The sequence below is a fragment of the Telopea speciosissima genome, chromosome 8 (assembly GCF_018873765.1).
Source record: "Telopea speciosissima isolate NSW1024214 ecotype Mountain lineage chromosome 8, Tspe_v1, whole genome shotgun sequence".
Lineage (NCBI taxonomy): Eukaryota > Viridiplantae > Streptophyta > Magnoliopsida > Proteales > Proteaceae > Telopea > Telopea speciosissima.
Genome location: NC_057923.1, coordinates 4,760,209 through 4,785,935, shown reverse-complemented (window position 1 = coordinate 4,785,935; position 25,727 = coordinate 4,760,209). Strand labels below are relative to the sequence as shown.

General features: G+C 38.2%; 3 protein-coding genes across 4 annotated transcripts; 1 reads left to right on the top strand and 2 right to left on the bottom strand.

Annotated features, from left to right (window-relative positions):
- Positions 1 to 1,372: 1,372 nt before the first annotated feature.
- Positions 1,373 to 25,727, bottom strand: LOC122671026 (ribulose-phosphate 3-epimerase, cytoplasmic isoform-like). 2 transcript variants are annotated; one of them, XR_006334302.1, is made up of 9 exons: positions 25,547 to 25,727; positions 24,650 to 24,654; positions 21,791 to 21,853; positions 21,582 to 21,688; positions 21,390 to 21,487; positions 20,286 to 20,378; positions 20,162 to 20,203; positions 18,499 to 18,748; positions 1,373 to 1,383 (listed from the first exon to the last, which is right to left on the bottom strand). XR_006334302.1 is itself a non-coding variant. In XM_043868114.1 (8 exons), the coding sequence occupies exons 1-8, from the start codon at positions 25,664 to 25,666 to the stop codon at positions 18,593 to 18,595; spliced, it is 684 nt and encodes a 227-aa protein (XP_043724049.1). In that variant the 5' UTR covers positions 25,667 to 25,727; the 3' UTR covers positions 18,421 to 18,592. The 2 variants fall into 2 exon arrangements, 1 of the variants encoding a protein (XP_043724049.1); XM_043868114.1 differs by lacking the exon at positions 1,373 to 1,383 and having other exon boundaries at positions 18,421 to 18,748.
- Positions 3,996 to 7,509, top strand: LOC122671023 (receptor protein kinase-like protein ZAR1). Its single transcript, XM_043868109.1, has 2 exons — positions 3,996 to 5,755; positions 6,616 to 7,509. The coding sequence occupies exons 1-2, from the start codon at positions 4,231 to 4,233 to the stop codon at positions 7,269 to 7,271; spliced, it is 2,181 nt and encodes a 726-aa protein (XP_043724044.1). The 5' UTR covers positions 3,996 to 4,230; the 3' UTR covers positions 7,272 to 7,509.
- Positions 12,334 to 14,906, bottom strand: LOC122671024 (protein LYK2). Its single transcript, XM_043868110.1, has one exon. The coding sequence runs from the start codon at positions 14,600 to 14,602 to the stop codon at positions 12,557 to 12,559; it is 2,046 nt and encodes a 681-aa protein (XP_043724045.1). The 5' UTR covers positions 14,603 to 14,906; the 3' UTR covers positions 12,334 to 12,556.

The following is a 25,727-nucleotide window of genomic DNA, read 5'->3' as shown; positions in this document are numbered from 1 at the left end:
CACTCAATGTATGGACTGCAGCTCACATTTCCAATATGAACATGTCATACAGGATCTTCTTTTGGCATTGGAAACTCTTTACAATTGGGAGGTAGGGAAAGAAAAATAATTTTCCCAGCAGCTGATTGGCCATGTGACACATCTATGTGAGGTTAGCATTTTAGATCATGAGATGTTTTAAATCCTTAGGATTGAACATTCAATATGATTTTTTTTTGAGTGATTCATGCCACTAGCTATATGCAAGCTGTTATTGCTCTCTTTGCAGGGTTTTAAGAATCAGCGGATTAAGATTGGAATCAGCCAAGGCCAATTTTTGTACGGAAACTAGGGTAAGGGCATTAAGACACCAATTCCAAGGACAATTTCCATTCTGACTGATCTTGCTCTTCCAGAAACTAGGGTTAGGGCATTAAAACACCAATTCCAAGGCTGATACAGATTGATCCAGGCCAAATCCGGTGGAACCGATCCGAATCCTGATTTCTTGTTTTTAATCTCTCTCTCTCTCTCTCTCTCTCTCTCTCACACACACACACACTTATGTTTGCATGAATATAATTTGGTGAGGGTTAGGCAGAAAAGTAATTTGAGATTTATCGATTTGTATTTCTTCTTTTGGCTTCGCATATGCAAATATATTTTATGCTCACATACCTGAAACCTCAAGTCGTTGTTGGTGTCGTCTTCTACAAGAGTTAGTAGGATTTGTAGATCCAATTTTCTGTTATCACAGCATAAAAAAAGCTAAATGGTCAAACAGCAATCTGATTGTTAGGTCCAACAGTAAATACTAATACTAATACCTGAGTTTTGGTCCTTTTACACGAGAAGCAATCAGGAAATGATAAAAGATTCTGAACTATGAACTGGCCTATAGATTTTCCCTCTTTTTTTTTTTTTTATAAAAATAATTCACAAATTAGACTTTGAAACTTATTTGAAACCCCTATTATAAGAATGTAGGATTGCTTCCTCAGAATATTATGCTTAGCCCGCACGTGTTAGGTGTAAATTTATAATATATTTATAACAGTCTAAAGCCCTAAGCGTCTCATGTACGAATACCTCCTATAACAAATTTTATAAACAGAAAAAGAGTAATTAGTCATCAAGAAAGTAGAGAGTGGGAGGAGAAAAGACCACCAAAGTTTATTTCACTACTCTTTGTCATTTGTTTTATTCTTAGAAGGGGGCAATGATTAGTTTGTCATTTCAAAGTAGAATATAATAGGAAAGAAGATGAAGAAGAAGAAGAATATGGAGGTTATTGTAGCTTCTAAGCACATCTTTCATGATTGTTTCTCTTCTCTTCTCTTCTCTAACTAACTACAATAAATTAACCCACCACTCCCACTTCTACTGAAATGATCAAATTATTTTCTTTATGATGAAAATAGAATCAGGGTTTTAGTGCACGGTATCGACATTGGTATCCGTCACCATTGATATTGATATCGATATCAATTCAGATCAATTGTATCAAGTCGGATTGGATCATTTTACACTCACCCCCTATTCTCTTCTATTCTGATACCAAAAAAAAGAAAAAAAAGAAAAAAAAAAAAAAAAAGACAAAAAGGTATTTAATCTGAGATGTGTCAAATATGGGTTGTAATAATATCAAGCTTAGAAGCATTAGTGAGAGACGGTGGAGTTGGTTACTTGAAAGTGATGTACCTTTACTTTCATTGTCCCTTTCCTCAATTAACCTTTTGTTTGTCTTATCTTTAATTTTTCTGTTCATAGCATAATTTATATCATATTATCCATCTTATTATGTCTAAGTTTCTTCTCCCTTCTTTCTTTACTCATTTGTTAACTACTGTGTTTTACTTTCATGAATTCTTTTTTGAGGGGCTACCTTTCCAGCTTGATGCCATCTAATTATGGCTTAGCTTCTTCCTTCTCTATTCAAATTCAATTTTAAAAAACCTAAGGGGATGCCAGGATAGAAACCTGGCGTTGATAACCTTAGGTCCCATGGTTGAAATCTAGCTCTATTGCCATACTAGAAGGGGTGTCAAATGGTCAATTTGGTCCGATTTCAGTCTGTTTTGTTTGATTTTATGCGTGTATCGGTCTAAATCTAAGCCAAACCATTAAAGTGAGATTCAGTTTTGGGTTTTTTCTTTTAGCAGGCTCTTATCGGTTCTGTTTTGATTTTCGTATGCCCAAAAAAAAAAAAAATTTAAAAACAAAGATTTTATTGGCTTTTTTGGTTTGATTCAGTTTGTTTTTTCTATAGGTCCAACCAGTTTGAGTTGATTTCTAACAACTCTACATGCTAGGATACATTAGTGACCAAGAAAAAAAAAAAAAAAAACTGAGAACCTTAATGCAAGGTCTCTAATATTTATATTAAAAAAAATTCTATAAAATATAAAATTACTCTTAACGTATCATTTGTTAGAATATATATTGTCCATATCATCATCTACTCAGAGACTAATTATCAGTATAGAGCTGTATTTGGTATCTATTTTTGAAATGTATTTTAGGTCGATTTCACATTCTTAGGCGATAAAAACAACTGTTTTTATCATCCGAGGATGTGAAATCGACCTAGAATGCATTACAAAAATGCATACTAAACGCTGCCCAAATTTCCAATATTTTTCTATGATGCATAGAAAATCACTATAGAATAGAAGGCTAATTTTACTTGAAGAATTTGGACCCACTTGAAAAAGGAATGGAAAAACCTCACACATGATGAGCTATTAAATGTGATATGTTGCCTAGCCAAAAAAATTCCCCATCTATCAATTTATCAGAAAAATGAAATTTTCATTTCTATTTAATGTAAGATTAACCTATCCACATGATAGGGTAGGGGATCTCAAGGTTTGAAAACCTCCCTATTGGTTCAGAATTAATTGACATATATATATATATATATGTAACCACAATGGAATTGGTTGGATGAGGACTGAGATTCAACCATAAGTAAAATAAGGTCCAAGACCAATATTTAAAATCAGTTCGTTGGCACCATTATTAGTATCCATAATCTGATAAGTGATAACCATTTTAGTAGCAGTTCTATAATTTGCATGTGGTAAGTTGTTGGACATTCTTATCTGATAAAAGAAACTAATAAAGGACCAAAACAGATCGGATCTATATAGCTAATACTTTCGCTTTGATTTTTATAGATTGAATATTTTATGAGTTCAGCTTCGATTTGAAATGAAATGTACAAAAAATCTACTGTGAATCGACTGTTTGTTACCAACATATACATTTTTACGGCCATAGCGAGTAGGGGTGTTGAATGGTCAATTCGGTTTGGATTCAATCTGGCTGAACAGGTTTCGAGCTTTTATAATAGGTGAAACCAAAACTGACTGATAAAGGTAGGATCGGTCGTAGTTGGATTCGGTTTATTTCAATTTCCTCTTATTGAGCTATTATCGATTTGATATCAGGTTTGATCCAATTTGATTTCGATTTCCCATGTATATATTTTATTTTATAAAAAAAAAACATGATTTTTATCGGTTTTTTATTGGCAATATATTAGTCCGGTCAGATTTTTAGTCTGTTCGATGTGGTCCAATTGTTAACAGCTGTTATAATACCCCAAACCAAAACCGATTTAACAGCGGTTTGGTTCAGATTTGTACGGTTAGTTTCTGTTGATTTGACCGGTTCAATTTGAGGTTTGACCAAAAAAAAAAAAAAAAAAAAGTCCTTTTTTTGGGTTTTGGGGGGGGGTGTGTGTTAAAGCCTTAAAGGTTTGACAAGTGCATTACGTAATTTTATGCATCAACCCCCATTTTCCTTCTGCTTTTTCCTTCCTCCTTTCCTCCAAAAAAAGATTGCTTTTCTTCTACTCCCTTTCCATGGAAGTCATTTTGGCGGGAAGCGGGTCCCATCCAATCAAAACTCTCTCTCTCTCAATGTCTCTTAAGTAGCAGTAGCAGTAATAGTGGGGTAAGTGGTGAGTGTAATAAATATAGGCCAGCAATGGCAGATGGAATGCACTCATCGGGACCCTTTGGCTCTCTATCTCTCCTCCTTCTCTCCTGATGAGATTTGAGACTGGAAAGTACAAATTTTTACTAAAGATTTAGTTAATCTAACTCCACAATTGTCGCTGCAGAGCAGAGCTGAGAGTTTGATCTCTGAAAAATTGATGATCCCTTGTCTGAACATTCCCACACTTTCATCATCAAAAGTAGTAGAAGTAGAAGAAGAAGAATTCAATTTCTTCAACACGCCATTATGGCTACTGATATCTTCTTCCTCTCCTTCCTCGTCATCGTCAGCTTCCCTAACCTTAGTCTCTCTCTTTCCCCAGATGGGCTTTCCCTACTTGCCTTGAAGTCTGCTGTCGACCAATCCGACACCAACTCCGACATCTCCGGCTTCTCTGATTGGGATGAGAATGACTCCGATCCATGCCGGTGGACGGGAATCTCCTGCATGAATGTGTCCAAATTTTCCGATCCCCGCGTCGTCGGCATCGCCATCGCCGGCCGCAACCTCCGTGCCTATATCCCCTCCGAGCTGGGCTCCCTTTTCTACCTCCGCCGTCTCAACCTCCACGGCAACCACTTTTATGGCTCCATCCCTGATCAGCTCTTCAATGCCTCTTCCCTCCACAGCATCTTCCTCTACGGCAACAACCTCTCTGGTCCCCTTCCTCCTTCTCTCTGCCACCTCCCTCGCCTCCAGAACCTCGACCTCTCCCAGAACTCTCTCTCCGGTACCCTCCCCAGGGATTTCGGCAACTGCGGCCAGTTGCAGCGCCTCATTCTCACCCACAACAAGTTTTCCGGCAACATTCCCACCGGAATTTGGCCCAAACTGATGAACCTGGTTCAGCTCGACCTCTCGTCGAACGGCTTCAGCGGATCGATCCCCTCGGACCTCGGCGAGTTGCAGTCCCTCTCCGGAACGCTCAACCTCTCCTTCAATCACTTCTCCGGCCACATCCCTTCCTCTCTGGGGAAATTACCGGCGGCCGTGAGTTTCGATCTCCGGCATAACAATCTCAGCGGCGAGGTCCCTCAAGATGGGACTTTTGCCAACCAAGGCCCCACTGCGTTCCTCGACAATCCTTCCTTGTGTGGCTTCCCTCTCCAGGATCCATGCCGTTCTACTAACTCGCCACAGGCAGCACAGAACACTCCAGGTAGTCGGAATTCAGCGCCGTCGTCCGATTCCAACTCAAAGAAAGGACTGAAACCAGGTTTCATCATCCTAATCTCTGTCGCCGACGCAATCGGAGTCGCATTCATCGGTTTGGTCATTGTTTACGTATACTGGAAGAGGAAAGACTCCAACAATGGCTGCAGCTGCACAGGGAAAAGCAAATTCGGGGGTGGCGATAAAGGCATGAATAAGTTCTGTCCTTGCTCTTGCTTAAATGGAGTTTCTAGTAACGACTCTGAAATCGAATCCGAGAAGGAAGGTGGTGGGGGAGCAGAAGGCCAATTGGTTGCGATTGATAAAGGGTTCACATTCGAACTGGACGAACTACTGAGAGCATCGGCGTATGTGTTGGGGAAGAGTGGATTGGGAATCGTGTACAAGGTGGTTCTGGGTAACGGAATACCGGTGGCCGTGAGAAGATTGGGTGAAGGTGGAGGTCAGAGGTACAAGGAATTCGCTGCAGAGATACAGGCGATAGGGCGTGTGAAGCATCCAAACGTAGTGAAGTTAAGGGCTTATTACTGGGCTTCTGATGAAAAGCTTCTCATCTCCGATTTCATCTCTAATGGCAGCTTAGCCTCTGCTCTCCGCGGTGAGTCTTCAAATTCCATTTCCTTCAACCTCTGCAAACAAACGACGGTGTAAACTGGTTTGGTTTTGGTTTATCATTTTAATTTCAATTTGGTTCAACCTAATCCAAACCGAACTAATTATCAATCGATTTCATTTGCCCACATCAAAACCGATTAGTAAACGATCCGGCTTAATCGATTTCCTTTGCAGTTGCAGTACCACTCCGAATCATTAGCCCCTCCAATTCGCTGCCCCCTTCAATTCTTCACATAGGGGCAGAATTGATCAACCTACCCCTGTTCGAAAACACTGTCTAAGGTGAAGTCCAATCCCCCTGTTAGAGGAATTGAAGGTGCCCGCAAATTGGAAGTGATAATTATTCGAACCACTCGATAACATCCCCCCACACAGAAGAATCAATGCTTGGGCAGTTGGACATATTACTAGAATAGAAGCCCATAGAGGCCGACAGAAACAAAATGACAATGAGAGATGTGAGAGAGAAAACCCCACCTCTCTCTCTCTCCCTCGCCCTTTGTCTTAAGCTTCTTTCTTGATAAAGAATAGGCTGCGTCGAGACACTGGAACACGTAAAATTACTCTCACCTCTTGTGAAGTAAAAAATTCCATTGATGTTGATGTCCTTAGTGCAAAAACAATGCAACCAAGTAGCAACAGTGATTTCTTGGTAAAACCCATAACCAAACCAATTACTAAACTTAAAATTTAAATCAAACTACTAATTATTAAATGGTTCGATTCTATTTCAAATTTCGGATTTCGTTGAATTTATCGATTCTGGTTCAGAATTGACACATCTTTTTCTTCTACATATAAGAATGAATGGGCCAATGGCTTATGGCTTTTTCCTTTTTCCAGGGAGAACTGGGCAACCGTCATCGAGTCTGACCTGGGCAACTCGGCTGAGAATCGCTAAGGAAGCGGCAAGGGGGTTGGCTCACCTACACGAATGTAGCCCAAGGAAATTTATCCACGCGGACATCAAGCCCTCCAATATCCTCCTCGATAACGACTTCCATGCTTACATCTCCGATTTCGGTCTCAACCGTCTGATCAGCATCACAGGTAGTGATCCATCTTCCTCCGGAGGCCTGATCGGTGGGGCCCTTCCTTACATCAAGTCGACCCAACCTGACCGCCCCAATAATTACCGGGCCCCCGAGGCCCGGCTTCCTGGAGCCCGGCCCACACAAAAATGGGACGGCTACTCCCTCGGGGTAGTACTTCTGGAACTGCTTACCGGAAAGTCTCCGGAGACATCGTCGGCAACATCTCCATCTCCGACGACATCATCAGCGGCGGAAATACCAGATTTGGTAAGGTGGGTGGGGAAGGGGTTTGAGGAGCAGAAGCCATTGTCGGAGCTGGTGGATCCGATGCTGCTAAAGGAAGCCCACGCTAAGAAGGAGGTGTTAGCCGTTTTCCATGTGGCCCTGGCATGCACCGAAACCGACCCTGAGATTCGTCCCAGGATGAAAACTGTGTCTGAAAATCTTGATAGGATTGGCACTTGACGCCTATGGATAGCCCCCCATCCATAAAACCAGTTTTCTTTTGTTATTTATTTTTTGGGCCACCCTAGGCCAGGCCACGAGTTTCCCTCACTATGACCCGCTAGCGCAGCAAAGGTCGTTGTTTTTTCTTCGCTCTTTTTGTCTATTTGGTTCGTTAGAATATTCCATTAATTTCTTGCAAGCTATAATGAATAGAAATTTTTAATTCTGTTTTTATTCGTTTTTAATTTTAATGAAATTTTTTTTTTTATTTGAAGAAGAATATGGACCGGAATTCCTTTTCAGAACATGGTTCACCCACGAAATGACATATACGGACTAAAGGTGTTGGAAGACTTCGAGAGTCAAATCACTAGAAGCCTAGGCTTGTCTCTGGTTGAAGTGACGACACTGAACCACTGGACCCTGCTCATATTGTAATTTTGCTATTCGGAACGTGGATTAAAGTGTTAGGCCATATCCGCCGATACATATCAATATAGACCGTATTTAGTGTTGCTCATGGAAAGAAAACTCAATTGAAATCTGTCGGAAATCATCGAGTTAACTCGATTTCGTAGGTTTTCGATACGAGTTGAAAAGAGATTTATAAAATTCTTGGATTCGACCGAGTTTTGATGATTTTGATAAGTTTCGATCATATTTCGGTGGTTTCGACACATATGTCCATCGAAACTAAGGGAAACTTGACTCGAAACTAAAACAAACAGATATTTATGTAAAAAGCCAGAACAGACACTTAGTTATGTCTAATATCATTTAAGTAAGAGTTATGTTCCAGTCAAACCTTATTCAATACCATGTCCAAGAACAATATACAGTATCAAGCTTTAAAATATCAAAAATATGTAGCACAACAAGAATCAGGGAAAAAAAAACAACCTCTGGGCCTCGAAACTAAGGTTTGAGTCAGTTTGGAGAAAGTCCTAAGTTTCAACCCAGATATAGTCAAAACCGAGACGAATTCGATTTCTGGTTGATCGAAACCTAATCGAAACCTGAGTTTTAGAACCTTAATGTTGATACAAGTTACAAGTATTTGCCACAAAAGATTGGTTTATGAATTTTTGCCCGATTCTAACCCGATACAGACTAATACTGATACCTATAAGGCTATAACCTTAGGAATACATCCATTTTCTTTACTCTTTTAATCGCTAGAGAAAACCGTAATTTACAAAGTTTTTGTAGTTTTGCCTACTTCTTAAAAATCCAGATCGGTCTCGGGCTATTCTGGTCCAATCAGTCTCGAACGATCAGAATTCAGCTAGAATCGGCCAAAATATATCTTAACCCTAGAAATCTGTTTGAATTAACTGATCCGAATTAGCTGGAATTGGGATCGTCTTTGGCCATAATTGGATCCGAGTCGATTGATCTGACTGATCCAATCCCGATTAATGAAACCCTAATTTTTTTTTCCCTTTTCTTATTTTGATGTTCCCAATAAATGTTTCAAAGTCTAATTAGCAACACATGCTGCGCCAGTCCACAAAATGGGCCCATTTTCAGGCCCAGGCCCATTCCTTCTGTGGGTATGATGCCCGAAGCCCGTCAGGGTTTGAAGAGTAACAAACACATCCCATAGCTTCCACGTACATGGCAGTTGGGTTAGCCCCAAATTTCTGTTCAAATTTTGCCCATGTCAACATCTACACGTGGTAAAATTTAGACCGATATGAAGTGTTTGTGAATGGAACATTGTACGAACTGTAAAAAAGAACTCGATTCAACAAAAACCAAATAAAAATTTAAGGAAAAAAAAGATGCCATATTTTAGATATACCCAAATGATTGAGATATATCTTTTCCAAAAAAAAATAAAATTTGAGATATATCATCAAATTTTACAAATTAAATGTTCTCTAACTAATCCAAAGTTGGACTATCAAATCATCAGTCCAACTGACTAATAAATAGAAAGTGTAATAGACAAGAGTCTAAAAGTAAGGACATGGTATGTTGCAGATTGTACATCACTCAAATATCTTTGCAGAAGTTGAAATAAGGATTGACCACATCAATATACATCCTCTTGCATCATCGGAGTAGAATGTAGTAGAGTTGAATCGCATTAAACGATACTCTCCTTAAGATTTTTATTAGATGTCCTAATTCAACAATCCGGGTTGATTATGCACCTACACCTTGAAGATAAAACAACTCTCAAATCACATAGGTTGCAGTACCAAATGTGATTATGTAGAGAATCCAAAAGGCTATACTCACTTTACTCATTGACATTGACAAAATACGATGTGGAGAAGAAAACAGAAACTATAATTGCTTTCAAATGTTAAGGATCTGATAAGACCACATCTCCTTATATAGGAGTGGAAGAGATACAACCAAAGGGTGTCTCCAAAAGACCCACGCAACAAAAAAGTACAAGCATATTTTGAATTTTTAATTTTAAAAACATTAAAAATTCCAACATAGTAGGATCCTTTTCGCCGTTAAGAATGCCCAAAATTGATTTGGATTAAACTTTGACACAAATAGTACAATAGCTCAGTAAAAGGTAAAGTGGACAACATTGTGAAAGATTTAGAGAGCTAACATAACTATCATTTGTCAAATATCGTCATCCATAGGCATCCATAGGCAAAATTTGTTTCCAATGGATTTTTAAAGGATAAGGTTTTCCTTTAACAATAATGGAGGAGGAATCTCCTCGTTGCTGTCATCGGTTCCATCTGATTGGACTAGGGAAAAGTGTTTTTAGCCCTATACAATAAGGCGTGGAAAGTTTATGATGAGGGGATCAAATCACCAGTGTGATGTGATTCCTCCACCCTAGCTTAGGTTTCATTTTGTTGCACAGAGAATTAAAGGGAAGAGAAATAAAATCTTAACTTGAAATGGAAATTTTTGTAATCATTACATCATATGACTATATCACTAACTTTAAATCCCTTTACTTTTTTATTTAAAAAGTAAAATAAAATTACATGTAAAAGATAGAAATCAACAATGAAATTTCAATGGAGATAAGTAAAACCATGAACTATGAGAAACAATCATGGCTTCATGCACAAGTGGAGCTGATCATGAAAAAAAAAAAAAAAAAAACATCTTATTATATCTAGATAGTTATTCATTTACTCTTTTAGTTGCAATCATAATCGATGCATATGTAGTAGTTTATTACACTGAAAATGCATAAATAATTATATTCTATAAATTTGGATAATAGTTTCCACCTAATTTCGTGTCCTCGAGTTTAGATTCATAGATGCCCTTAAAATAATTATATAACTTCAAATTTGGGAATAATTTGGAATGTTCCACAATCTGTGATGAATACGAAATGATGATTTGGAATTTTTTTTTGAATTTTGGTTTTAAAAGCATGAAATTTGGAAACCCTAATGAATTTATTCAAATACTAACATCTACATTTTTAGATATTTGGGACTAAAAAATCAATGCAACTTCTCTATTTTTTTTTTTTTTTTGAAAGATTATGATATTCTAAATTTTTGGGATGTATCATTTGTAAATTACTTGCAAGTTGTCCAAAAATCGATATTTTTTCCTCTGCTCTTCAAATCAATCAATTCATTTCAACCCGTTTTTACCAAATCAAATTTTTTTATGATTTATTAAAAAAATTTAACTAAGTAGTTAGGGTTGGGATGTTTTATATTCAAAAGAAGGGAAGCAAAAATAGTCAATTAATTGATCCTCGTGTTAGAATGATAGTCGTTCCCTGATTTTTTTTCTTTCTGATAGGTACGTTCCCTGATTCATTACCATCCCTGAAGTGGATTAGGTAGGGGTGTCAATTGGTCCGGTTATGGGTTATCGGTCTGGTTCCTTAACAGTTCCGGTCCTAAGGGATCAAGACTAGGACCAGACCAATAAGCTAATCGGTTCTAAACTTGAGATCTAGGACCATTAACTAGTGGGTGGTTTGGTTTTGGTTCCTAAACGGTTTCAAACAGTTCAAAATAATAATACAAAAAAAAATTCTTTAACACATGCTACATGCCTATATATATATATATATATATAGTAATATTATAATAAGAAATTAATTTCATTCACATGAGATATGCAATCCACTATCATTTTTTTTCCTCAAATCATGGAACTAGTCTATATTATCTTTTGTTTTGTATTCAATTAATTAGGAACACCACCACCTTCATAAGTTAGGATCATTTTAAAGTATTTTCTTTAATTAGCATTCCCGAATGGACCTTTAAACTAATAGCCAAATCTTTAGTAAAATAACATATGAGACAAGTGGTATCAATCAAAATGAAAGACTAAAAAAATAAAGGGTTTGACCTTAGCTCTCATTACCTCAAGTCTTATGAATTATATAATATATATAGTTAGGATGTGTATGTCTTTTGGTTCCAACAATTTCTAATTAGTCTATTGGTTCTGAAACCATTGGGAGACCAATAACTTAATAGGGCGATCTAGAATCAGACCAATAACTTATCGATAGATCAAAAAATGAACCAATAAACTATTGGGTGGGTTGGTTTCGATTCCTAGCTGGTCAGTTCCAACCCAAAATTGACACCCTTAGGATTAGGCCAAGAAATGTCATTCGAGGAGGAAAAGCTAACTAGGACAATACCGAAACCTAAGGTAGATCCATATGTAGATTTATTTTATATATTATTAGTATCGGGTAGTATCTCATACAAGCATATATGCTTTATTTTGATGGTATAAATTTAATGACTCTAATATGAGGAGCCCTAAAAAGTAGGATCCGGCTCCTCTGCAGTGTGGGGATGCGTCAAACATCTTATGACTCGACACCAGAGCTTGCTATTTGGACAAGTTTCCATTTGGACGACACAGATGGATAAAGCACAGCTGAGCATGGTGCACACGCAATGGACAGGATTTTAAAATCCGGATTTCCAACTCGACCTGTAAAGTAGAACTCGACCTAAAAATAGAGTGCAAGGCTAGAAAACAACTTTGTTACACACTTACACTATCAAGTATCACTAGCGAGTGACAAAAGCGACCTGAAGTCAACCTAAGGGCATTTTTGTAATAGAGCATTTCTGTTTCAGTTACTTATCCGGTATTTGAATAATCTGTACTTCCTGCTTACAGTGATTAGGGACAATTCGTTCGACGAAATGCCCCAATCGAATTCGCAATTCCTATCACACTAGAAACTTGGAACTCAAAACTAGTCCATATACAGTATCTCACTACAGACACATATTTAGAGAGACTCAAGACTGCAAACAACTCCATAGTCCATATTCCTCCAGGATCGATGGATTCGTATTTAAACTGCATATTTACAGATCGCTTGAAGTTAACTTCGCTAGAGGTTTTGAAGAACTTTCGCAGGTCGTTGAGATTTGTTCACTCTCTGGTAATTCATCCACCAATCTGGATAACTTGTCAACGATCTCCCCTGCACTTGGCCTTGAAGATGGGTCTTCTTCCACACACGATCTTGCGAGATTAGCTAACGTCACTGCTGCGTCGAATGAATAATTCTCTCCCAATGCACGGTCCATCCAGTCTCTGAGTTCATTCGCATCCTCCGACATTAATATGGATTTGATCTTATCTGAAAGCCGAACAATCCCTACTCCCTTGTCATCGGCCCGGGTTAAGGGAGTTTGACCTGATAAGACCTCGAGCAAGACCACCCCATAAGCAAATATATCAGTGCTCAGAGAAACAATCCCGTGAAGAAGACACTCAGGAGCTAAATACCCTTTATCCCAAGTGGTTGGATCTGATGAAAGTGTTTGAGAATCCTCAGAATTGTCCTCAACACACTTCGCCATTCCAAAATTTCCGATCTTGGCATTGAATTCTTCATCTAAAAGGATGTTTCTGCTCTTTATATTCCTGTGGATGTAGCTGGGGTTCATGATGTGGTGCATGTACTGTAAGGCATTAGCCACATCCAAGCATATCCGCAGCCTTTGCTTCCAAGTTAGGAAACAGTAACAAGAAGCAATGAATTGACTCTTCACTGCTAATCCTCCGTGAAGCCAATCCTTCAAGGAACCGTTCCTGGCATACTCAAAAACCAGGAATGAATCAGGGTCATCGATCAAACAGGTACCCAGAAGTCGAATTATGTTTGGCTGGTTGTAGTGGGAGGTGTCATGAAAAAGTTCAGAGTCAATCTTGGAGATTGTTTCTGGTGGTACCCTCTTGATGGCAAGATTCTTCCCATTGAGGCGGCCATGAAACGTGGATCCCTCGATCACATTGCTGGAATTGAAGTTCTCTGTGGCTCTTATTAGCTCCTCAATGTTGTAAGTCTCTAATACCATCTTGTGGGGTGTGGTGGTCTCAAGGACCTGACTATCGAAAGGATCTTGCTGGCCTTCGAACGACGATTTCTTCTCGCTGGTAGTTCTTATACTTAGTTGTTGCAGTTCCACATCTTCATTCTCGAGAATATTTGGCTTCTTCTTCCTCCACTGGATCACCAAGATCACTGCTGCAATGGCCACAAAAACTCCTAGTGCTACCCCACTGAGTGCAATATAGAGTACAATTTTCCACATTGCTGATTTTTTTGATTGATGCTTGCCGGGATTAATAACAGGGATGCTAGTCACAGGGTTCCCCGAATTGGGTTCAGGGGGTTTAGAAAGAAGATCAAGGATGGGTTTATTCTGGAGGGGAATCAGAATACTTGAAAATTGTTCTGGGCTTTCAAACTTAAAGCCTCCTGATTTGTTGTTTGCAGAGATTATAGCTTCTGCAGTAGTATTAAACTTAGAGGCAAGGTTTGGGATTGTATCACCTTTACTAACAGGATAAGTGAGAAGAAGTCTTGTTCCTTGTGTGAGCTGTAACGGGGATGGGCAAGCACATCTCAGTGGGATCAGTAACTGAACTTTGTCTTTGAGATCCCATGGAGGGATATAGGGGTTCTGTTCTCTGATTGCTTTGCAGGTCGTCAAGCCTTCCAGTGATTTTGCAATTCCATGAAAGCTCTCTCCTTCGATGGTAGTCTTTGTAATTCCAGCCTTGAAGAAGCTATCATCACATCTACAATCAATTGGGATCAGCAAAGGCTGATCTTGGAGAAGAAACTTGGTATCCGCAGAGAACCCACTGGCATCGGCGATGGCTGTAACATTGAGGCCCAAGTAGAAGCTCAGATTAAAAAGAGACGAGTAGCATGAATTGGTGTAGAACATGACATAAGTTTCACATTGGTCCTGCAAGCCAACACCATTGCAGCGGTAGCCGAAAGCATCTGGTGAGTTAGTCTCACAGCTTAGAAAGCTGTGTGCTTGAACAGAGAAAGAAATGAAGAAGAAGAGGAGCAGAGCTCTCAAGCAGAGCTTACTGACAATATTGGCCATGACCACTTGCTCGACATACAAACCTTCACAATAATAATAAAAAAAGAAGAGAGTAGAGGGAAATGCTCTTCTCTCTGGGAATCCTCCAATTACTTACTTGGTCCTTGTTGAGTGAATATTTTGGATCAATACAAAGTATTACAAACTACAGATTTCAAAGGAGGTGTTGAAAAGTTAAAAGACTGGGAAAAGAGTATACTTCAAAGTTGATGATGAACAGGATTCTTGGGTACATGACAGAGTTCTAAATATTTTAAGGAAATATTCCAGAGGCCTCAGGTTGGATTGATTCCATTGGCTTAAGTGGAGAAGAGGGGGGAGGGGGGGGGGGGGTGGAGAGGTATCCTTCCCAGTTTCTTCATCAACTCTGCATCAACTTCCTTGGGCTTCAAACCTTTTACACCACATTTTGTTGAAAAATGTTATATAAAATTCGTTCACAAATTGGGAGTTTCCAAGAGACCAAGACCCCTATGACCATTCCATATACCTATACATACATTCATGCATGGGTTGCCATATATACTTGAATTAAGGTTGATGCATGTGGATTATGTAAGATACAGTGAAGCAATAAGCAATGGCATGGAAACTATGGAGGAGGATAAGATCTAAAAACCAGATTCGACGTCGGTCGGTTGTACGCTAAAGATGAGGCAGAAGAAAGATATATGGGGTGAAGCATTTCCAAGAGTCAAATTGGGCATGAATGGCCCAAGTTGACAAACACCAATACCTAGTAACAGAGAATGATAGAAACAGCTTAAAGTGATGAATATGATTCCCCCTTTAATCAAGTACAGTAAAGCGTAAAATTAAAGGAAGCTCTTTCCTCCTCAAAATGAACCTCCTTCTGACTGAGGTGTTGTCACTTAGTGGAAATTAATATAGAGACATCACATATCAGTTTTCTATCAATATTTGTTATAGGTTTCTATATATGAAAGGGATAAGGTCTAGATGGACAAGCTATCTGATTTTTAGCAGTTTGATCTTTCACTGATCTTAACACCTGACCACTGTTATAGGTATAGGTATTGGTATTGGTGGCATAGTGGTCACCATCGATACTGATACCAATACAATATTGGAATCGGTCTGTATCGAGTGTATATTCAAAAAAGTCACTTTTTTGGCCAATGCTTCTGATCTTTATCGAGTATCAGCAATATCGATATGCCGATATGATACTGATACTTAGAATCATGCACCTAACAAGCGACAAGGGTCAAACAAAACCCCTTGGTTTCAAGAATCAGATTGGAGCTGGCTGATCCCGATTTTGATTTTGCTTAATATCGATTCAAACAATCTATATAGAATCCGTCATGAATGCTCTTTGATCTTCCTATTTTAAATCATGTTTTCTTTTTTAATCAGTAAATTAGCTAGATTTATAGACTTTTCAATATAAAATGTTAAAATATAAAAGATTGTGATTATCATTGCTTCTTCTTTCTGATTCCATTTTCTAGGATTCCAATCCAGTTCAAATTGAAATCGGACCATGCCTATTCCATGTCTGGTTCCGGGTTTTAAAACCTGCCAGCCCCACTATTTCCCCTCTTTAGTGGTTTTAACTTCTAATTTTCACTAATAATTAGAAATCTTACCAGACAATTGAGGATTGTGAAGGTGATTGATTCAATCCCAGTTGGACCAGCGTGTCCAGTCTAATTTAAATATAGCTTTCAATCTTACTTGGCAGCCTAATCCAAAAGTACCCTTTGTGTTAGGTATTAATCTAATCATCATCGGAAAAGGGTTTCCAATGCCCTCACTGTAAGAGGAATCTCCCACGCCACATCAATCATAGTATGGAAAACGGTTTTATTAACCCACATGGTCACAAGTAGGGGTGTAAATGAATAGCCAAAATTCGTTTCTGTATCCGTGTCTGTATCCGTTTAACACTATTCGAATCTGTCCGAAAGCTAAACGGATGCGAATACGGATAAGCTATAGCTATCCGAAAAGCTATATTTACATGTAAACGGATAAAATATTCAATTCATAGCCGTATCCGTTTAACACTATCCGAATCCATCCGAAAACTAATTGAATGCAGATATGGATTTAGCACTATCCGAGCCGAATCCGATCCGTTTACATCCCTAGTTACAAGGGAAAAAGAAATCTCAAGGTGGATCCCACATGGTCGGACTATGTGACTACATGGAAAAGAATCTCCACATTGTCGACGTGGGGATCTTTTTCCCTTATCATCGGGTACCGTTCCGATGGTAATTGTTTTGTTTAAAATCTAAAGGCCTAAACCCCAATTTGTTTTGTTTAATTACCCCGTTAATTACGGGAGAGAGAACGACAACTGTCCGCAGGTGATTTGCCACACAAAGTATGACTAATTAATTACTTAAATTATACTACTAATACATTTATATAAACAGCCACTGGAAAGGCTTAAGGGTTAAAATGACTAAAATAACCATGTCACATCTCCCATACCAAGAACATGTATTCTTGAACCGAGGTCCTGAGCACGTGCACGTGATAACACGTGCCTGCCACTTTCTTCACTAACAATAAGGACTGAGACAGTCTCAGGGTAAGGTCCCCCACCCCTCTTTCCCTTGTCTAGGATTCATATAATAAAGTCACAATTATTGACAATTGGGTTTTGGGGTTGGCAATGGATCCGGCATGGTCGGGCTAAATTGGGTTGGTAAGCTAAGATAGCTCATGGTTTTAGGTATCGAAATCGGATCCAACAATCTGTATCGGTATCAGCCAGGCCGTTACCGACACCTGACTGATACAGTAACAAGGATACCAGAACAGAGAAGGATAAAATGGTAAAAAAAAAAACCCTCATATTGATATTTTGAAGGGCAAAACATTCCAATCCGATTTGATACGACCGATCCATATCGATATTGATGGCAACCAAGATATTATCCAAAGTCCGGAGTCCAAGCACAGAGGGGACAAGTGCACCTGTTCCATAGTGGATCGGATCAGATATAAGAGGTCAGGTCCATCTCCATCATCCAATCCAATTTCTATTATTACTGAACATTTCTGAATGTGAGAACCTGAACCAGAAAATCAAACTTTGAGTGAGTGGTGGAGAGAGGCAGTGGGCTACCACCATTACTCTTACATTATTCATGATGGTTTGGCCATTACAAAGACATGCAAAGCTTCCACAAGAATTTAAGACAGTGCAACGTGAGCTTTACCAGTTGCATGCATGCTCATGAACTCATGCCTATATGCTCTCTTTAATTCTAGTGGAAGATGACTAAACGATGCGTCTGTCCTGTCTCAGTCACTGTTTTAAGAATCGGGATTGGATCGATCCATCCGTACTGGATTTCTCTAGGGTTAGGGCACATTTTGGTTGATCTGGCTGAATCCTAACCGATCCAGACCAATCAACCGCGACCAATCCGGATCCCCATTCCGTTCTTTTAAACTCTAGTCCCTCATTGAATGTGAATCAGGAATCCCTACCAAGCAATAAATTTTCCTATTTTATACCCAATGAGGAAATATATGAATGCCATATAGCAAGGATTGAGATACATATGGTAGTTTCAGGTACCTAATCAATTTGTAGATTTGGAGGAAGCAAAATCACAAAAAAAGGGCGTACCAAATGCACAAGGCTCCCACCATTGCGGGGTCTAGGGAGGATCATAATGTTCGCAGTCTTACCCCTGTTTTCACAAAGAAGCTACTTCCAGACTCAAACTCGTGACCACTTGGTCACAATAGAACAACCTTTATCCTTGCAGCAAGGCCCGCCCTCTAGGAAACAAAATCACAAATTCACTTAAATTTGTTATATTCTCAGGTTATTGTACATCATACAGACCTTTGCACGCATGAAAAGTTATCCAGTGAAAACTTTCAAATCAACTTAAAATACAAACTAAATTTTTTTATTGGTAAATCAGTAATTGTACACACAAGAAGATTATTAATAGAAAATGAATCACCAGAGAGTAACTTATCTGTATTAAATTATTAACTCTTTTGCTGTGCCGCCTCCACACTCTTCCTCATAGTGGATATAACTTGGGCTGGTTCCGGAGCTCCAAATACTGAACTTCCCGCCACGATACAATTTGCCCCTGCTGAAGCTGCCGTATCAATGGTTGAAGCTCCCAAGCCACCATCCACCTGAATGCCCAAGTTTATCATGCTTCGAATTAGGAAAATGTGAGAATGAGCAGACCATATAGTAAAGTAAGTAAACACTATCAACATTAGCTATGCAAGCATTGTTGCTTCTGATCCTTCTGGGCATTCTAAAAGCAAGAAAATACCCTGTAATTCACAGCCCAAAAAAAAAACTGAAAATTGGCAGCAGTTTAAAGGGTAGAACCGTAGAACCCACTGTCTATAAGATCCACTCCAGCAGAGCAAGCCTGATCAGATGACTGCAACCATCTTTCAGTGATCATTGTTATTTTGCCAGAAAAATTGATGACTGAAGCTGTGTTCTTACTTCAATGAATGCAAAGTTTAGAGAGAACAAGAAAAATTATTGCATGACCTTTATTAACTTCGAAATCATTTGGTGGGTTCTATGGAAAATAAAAAAAGTGTCTCCAGTAAATACATAGATGTAATTAAGGCCTGCAATTGTGCAATGATGTTTCCCACTATATTTACTTCCAGACCCTTTAAACAATGTAATTAAGGGCCCATAATATATTGACAGGGGAGGCAATGTATTTCCAATCACAGTGAGTTTACACCAAGTGTTAGCATCGGGCATGTAGCTCTTCAACTTAGTGACGGATAAATCTGACTAGACATCTATGATGAAGTGGGGTAACATAGGCTGGTTGCTGATACAATTCTAAAAGCCAGACCAAGGCTGATTCCTGGTTTATATGGAAACCAGACAACTAAACCAATCCAGAAGGTTGATTACTGATGATAGAGTTCTGGCTACAGAGATGTTTCCATACCAGAATGTTCTAAAAAAGACAGAACCAGAGTACATGAAATAAAGTCTAGTGCACCTCTTTTAGTATCAGTTATTCTTAGTCATCTTACAGTGTAGCTGGCAAGCTAAGGAGAAATGATCTTCTAGGCCTCATGTAAAGATGTTTAAAGCCCTTTGTGTTATTGAGATCAAAAGAGACTGGAAGTTTTTCACTTAGTTCCAAGTCTCTCTTTTGCATAGCTCTTCTCTGGCCTCTGTACTACATTATCACCTCTCCCTCTCTCTGTGCTGGGAGAAGAGGTTGAGCGAAGGGCAGGTGTGGTTGACTTTCTAAATGGAATGGAGCAGAAGATCATGCAGGTATAGTGAGGTAGATCATTCTGTTGATGGGATGACACATAAGTTTTGTAAATATGGAAAGACCTGTAAGCTGAATATCAATCACCTCAGACACTCAGAATTCTGTCCAAAACCATAATTGCTTGACTACCTTCTCAAATGGATATAGTCTACAAATATATCTATTTTTTTCATTAGAAAAGAACAAGTAGAGACTATGGAGAGCACCATAATAGCAATATTATAAGCTATAAATAATTTTAGATGATTATGAAGTTAAAGGCATGAGAACATCTTACCTCTATATCAAGAGAGGGGTACTGCTTTCTCAATGCACGGACCTGAATGCAAAAGAAAAACATAAGGGACAATGAATTTTAACAAGAGTTACAATAAACACGTGTGATTAAGAAAGAAACTGACCTTTTCCATCATTTCTGGCATGAATTTTTGACCACCAAATCCAGGTTCTACTGTCATAACAAGGACCATTTCAACAGGATTTTCACTCTCAACCTGCAGAGCAAGACGAGGCGATGCAATATTTGATTTTATAGCTTTGCCAAACCAATAGTAGCATTAAGCTTGACTAATGGACACAGCATTAAGCTTGAACAGTTCATTGGGTTTAGGCAGTTGAACAATCAAGCCTATTAAGTTCAACTATTAGCACAGCTACAGTTAATAAAATAGAGTCACTGGTTATACTAAATCAATCTATCTGGGAAACTACTTCCACATTTTTTCTCATTTTGGCATGAGAGCAGATTTTATTGATAAAAGCCCACCGTATTTGGCTATAATCCATATCAGTAGATCTGCCCCGACATAGTAGACATCAAGTTTTGAAGACACAAAAAGATCAAGTGTACACTTACCAAACTGTATAGCTTCATACCTTGTAAAGTACCCTACCCTTTTCCACCAAAAAATAAGTACCGTACCCTTTCATGGATGGTTCAACATATCAGAAACTTCTAACAGATATCATTTCTCCTTTTCTTTTTCTAATTTGTATAGATTCATAGCTTGTAAAATTTTTACATTTTTCACCTTGTCCCGAGTAAAATTCAACAATCGAAATAAATTATAGTCCAGGACTTGAACCACTTGACCATCCTGTTTCTTGTGCCATAAGAAGAGAAAATAATATTTTGATTCCCCAGCAAAGGTGAGAGGGCTAGAAAATCTTTACTTTATAAGTCCATTTATTATTATTATTATTTTTCCCTTAATAAATTGTTTTAAGAGACTCACATATGCCATCATTGTTTTTTTATCCATTGTATGGTCCCTTCCTTTATCTAGTAAATCTCTATCTTCCACCTATCAAAAAATCTATTAACTAGTCATAAAATTCTGAAATAATCTTAATTTAAATTTGCAAAAGTAGGCAGGGTCACAAAGTTATAATTCACAGCCAGCCAGGTTAGAGAAATTTTCTCAAGTTCACGTGGTTTGCAAAACCCAACAATGAGTAGAAAATTCAGGAAAAGGGAGGTGTGGGAAGGAACCGGTAATCCTTACAAGTGGATAAATTTCTTCAATTGGAGTTCCAGGCTTAACTGCTACTGCAGGGCGCATGCCTTTTTCCTTGATTTTAAGAATGAGTTCCTGCCAGTTATCTGCAATAATTTGCTATATAAAATTAATGACAGAGAAAAGAGAAGATAAAGGGAATGCAAGTACCCCAAAAATCTAGCAAATGTGAAAACCCACCTTTGGCAACCTCATAATGAAAGGTAAAACCTGAAGCACCAGCTTTTCCTGATGGCTCCACATAATCAAAAGGATTTGTAACCATCAGGTGGCAGTCTAGATATATCCTATAAAAGAAGATTACTAAGTATTTTTTTTTTCAATAACAATTACGAATTTTCCCATTAGCAAGGATGTTCTAAGAACTGTAGTAAGAAAGAAGGCATTACTTGGTGTGCTTCCTCAAACTCTCAATCACTGTAGGTCCAATGGTAAGATTTGGAACAAAGTGCCTAGCAAGAATGAAATGTTTGTAAGCAACATTCCCTGCACTAAAAAAACACCCTTAAGAAACTTTTAGAAGATAAATTTTGTTTTCTTATGAATCCATGTTATTTTTTATTTAGCTCCAAATTCAAATTTGTATTAGTTTAAAATTTCAAAACATCGTTAAAAACTTAACCTATTGAAATAGACTTTGAAAAAGATACAATTTACTCATTTTAATCTCTTTCTATTATATACTAAACGTGAGGTCTTAGCATATAACTCCTAACCCAAACATTAAAATGAGTTACAACTACAACAACCAAGCCTTATGCCAACCACTTGTGGTTGACAGCACAAATCCTCTTTCAGCATTCAACTCAATTGAAGTTCATGTGTCTTTTTCACATATGACCACTTCTTGCCGGTGCCTTTAATGGTATTCATTCCACATGCCTAAACCATATATATTCGCTCTTCTTGTTGCCTATTGGGCGAGGTGCTACTTCTAGGTTTCTTCAAAATGATCTTTTTTTTTATTTTATATTTCCTTGTCATGCCACTCATCTTAACATCTTCATATCAGCTACAATTAGGTTACTTATATTTTAGTTACCTATTGCCCAACATTCCAGTGTTTTATATAGAATTGCTGCTCTTATAGACATCTTAGAAAATCCACTTCCTAGTAAGTCAAAACCACAACAAATAACATATAAGTTAAAAATCTGAAAAGCAAACTAAATTTCTCAGCCCAAGAAGGCTAAGAAGTACATGAACCTAAATCCAGGGCTACTGATGACAATTGTTATGAGCTAGTAATAAGGCTGGTGAAGAGGATGTATGCAAACAAGCTAGGAAGAGGAGAAGAAATCTCAAGACCCAGATCATGTTAGATACATTTAGAATGATGATTGAGTAGTGGGAACAATGTAAATGGTAATATGGTGGTTTTGTTATAGATTTCAATAACAGTTTTTAAGTAGGTTTTGCCAAGAGTCCTTTAGGGTCTCTATATATATAATTCATGTTAAGTTCGAGTCCCTCCCCCCCCTTCCCGGGGTTTCCCTTCAAGTCCCAGTGGGAGAGCTCTAAAGAGTCTCCACACGTTTACAGTTTTCCCACTAGTAAGAATAACCATGGATTACTTAAAATATATCGATGAAGTTTATATTGTTCAAAATTCTGGACATTGAATAAAAGCAGAGTTGCCGTTCCTGCAGGAAAACCACATTACTTTTCTCAGTTATGCACATGGCTGTTTTTTTTTTTTTTTTTTTTTTTTTTAAGATGCCTGTGTTCTCTTCAATTCCGGTTGTTGATCTCCCATTCTCTTCAGATACAAGTCGATTTTTTTTTCACTGACAAGTAGATACAAGTCAATATTCAATACAATAGATTAGGTGCTAGGTTATTGGTTTGATTGATGTTTCAGCTACTGTGGTTTAAGTTCAAGCAAAGTTATTAATCTGTTATTGTTTGTTACATGACCTGCACCCCTTCCATTGCTTTTTGGATCTGTTAGGCATCCATAATAGACCAGAAATCATTAACCACTTCATTATTTTGTCTTGACCTTTTCTAAATTATTCGTACCAACCAACATTAAGAAAAACCAAATATTTCAATCTACCTTCAAGTATGAAACAGATCCAAGAACCAGCTGAAGTCACCATAATTCTAACCACACCCCTCCCTTATCCTTTTCAAACCACCAACTCATTACCATCTGTTATACATATGCCTTGACGATTATATTCTTTATCAATGAAGCTGATTTTCCTAACCTTGGCAGCAAAACACTTCTCTCTTGACCACAACGCTATTGATCCCAACTAATCCTCCTTCAGAAGATCAAATCAATCCCAACCATCCAACCATTCTAACCCAATCTCTCCCAACTCAACTTTGAAATGACCCTTTGAAGTTACGTCTAATTAAACGAGAAGTGTTGTCAACAGAAGGCAATGACACAATCCTATAGTTAGTGGTGTGATTCCTACATGTGGGGGTTCATGTCTCATAACCATCCTATATCAGTTAAGTTGATGGTTGCAATGGTGAGGAAAGATATGAAAGCTTGCCATCTAAAAAACAGATATGCAGCCAGATAGGGTGCAGTGGCAAAATGACTTGTGTAACCCCAAGTAATTGGTATAAGACTTAACTAAATTGAATTATTTGAGATACCAAATGTAAGTAGAGATATCTCTAATGAAACTCGAACATTTGTATACGACTAAGATTAAATAGCTGTAATGTGACCACAATAGAACCAAATGTTCAATTCAAAAGAATGAAAATCAAAGAGAAAAAGATATCAAATCCAATCTTGAATATACTGAAACTTTCTAACTACTCTAAAGATGTGCTAGGGGGATTTTCACCATCTCTTACGACAATCTATATAAGGTGAAATAGCAGGAAACGTTTAAAATTATACATTCAATGATTTCGATGGATATCTTGTCCAGCACTCCTTTCATGATTTTTAATCGCCATATTTTTTCCCAATCCTTCCCCTTTGTATCTATTTCCATGTAATGATAGTCACAAATCATAATAACTTCAAAAGATAAATTTCCAGAAGCTAACTATCCAGTGAAGGTAAGCAAGATAAGACACCTGCTTTCTCATTCTAAACCTGTAAACACAAATCATATTCTTTAAAGGAACCTTAGGAAGGCAGCACTTCATCCATGTTTCTCATAGACCTAGGAATGATAAAATTTGCATTTTGCAGGCATCTGTAAGCAGAATACATAACTCAAGATCAAAATGCATAGGGCATATCAAAGTCCAAGGTATTCAGGTTGACCCACCCGTCCTGCAAATAAACCAACAAAACAATCAGTTTTGTTGGACAATTGAATCAACATTGCAATGCAAAAGACAAGAATTTATATTGTTCAGACAATACTAGAGCATGAAATAAAAAATCTTTTGACCAAAAGGATAGAGAGAGATGTCAAAGTGAGTCTTAATTGGTCTGCTTCTGTGTAGTCCTAAAGAAATAGATTGTGATGAATAGAATGGCTGACGAACTATAGACCACCACCAGATAGACCATTAGGATAGTTTACGAAATGCATACCGGTGCAAGATCACACAATCAGTAAGAGATATTCCAAGTGGAAGGTAAGAACAATCAGTTCCAGGTAGGTCCTCGATAATTTAGAGTTAGAGAAGATCTGTTTTTAGTTGGAAATTAAGAGCCCAACTATCAATATTTCACAAAGAGTTCAATCATGCGAACTCCTATTAGTCGGGAGAACTGGACTAAGGGGTATAAAAGCACCCAATAATGGTGAGATTCTGGGAAGAATTTGTTCGGACTTCGGAGCCAGATCATAAGCAAAGTGTTTGGTATTATCATTAAAATTTCAGAAGGCTGGATTTGTCCAGTCTAGGAAAGATGTCCAAAGCTCACCACTCCTTAAAATAGATACTGAAATAAACCGACCCTCCAATGGAAAACCCAATAAAACTATGCACCAGGGGAACGAGAAATTAATATCAAACGGATTGCAGAACACTAAAACATGAAGGAAAGCATCAGATTAACCAAACCAAAACCATATCGCTGATTCCACAAATCCTAATCTCCATGGATGTAAGATAATTTGAGGAACAAGCGAGACAGACAGATAGGATCGGTGAAAATAGGACGAGAAATAGCAGTAGCAACAACCAACAACCAAAAACTAAATCAAACGTACCATGATGTCCATGTGAAGCCAGTCGGCGCCGCATTGGCACATACGGTGGGCCTCCGACGCCAAATTTGCGAAGTCAGATGAAAGCATCGATGGTGCGATTTTAGGTATTGCAGACGCCATTATGGAACTAATTGTAAAGCAACTCTTCTTCCACTTCTCTTCTCGAACGCGGGAAAGAAAA

Coding starts and splice junctions, on each gene's coding strand:
- LOC122671023 (XM_043868109.1), top strand. CDS start 4,231: ATGGCTACTGATATCTTCTTCCTCTCCTTCCTCGTCATCGTCAGCTTC. Junction 5,756..6,615: donor CTTAGCCTCTGCTCTCCGCG/GTGAGTCTTCAA, acceptor TCCTTTTTCCAG/GGAGAACTGGGCAACCGTCA.
- LOC122671024 (XM_043868110.1), bottom strand. CDS start 14,602: ATGGCCAATATTGTCAGTAAGCTCTGCTTGAGAGCTCTGCTCCTCTTC.
- LOC122671026 (XM_043868114.1), bottom strand. CDS start 25,666: ATGGCGTCTGCAATACCTAAAATCGCACCATCGATGCTTTCATCTGAC. Junction 21,689..21,790: donor AGTTTGAGGAAGCACACCAA/GTAATGCCTTCT, acceptor CTTCTTTTATAG/GATATATCTAGACTGCCACC. Junction 21,488..21,581: donor TCATTATGAGGTTGCCAAAG/GTGGGTTTTCAC, acceptor AAATTATTGCAG/ATAACTGGCAGGAACTCATT.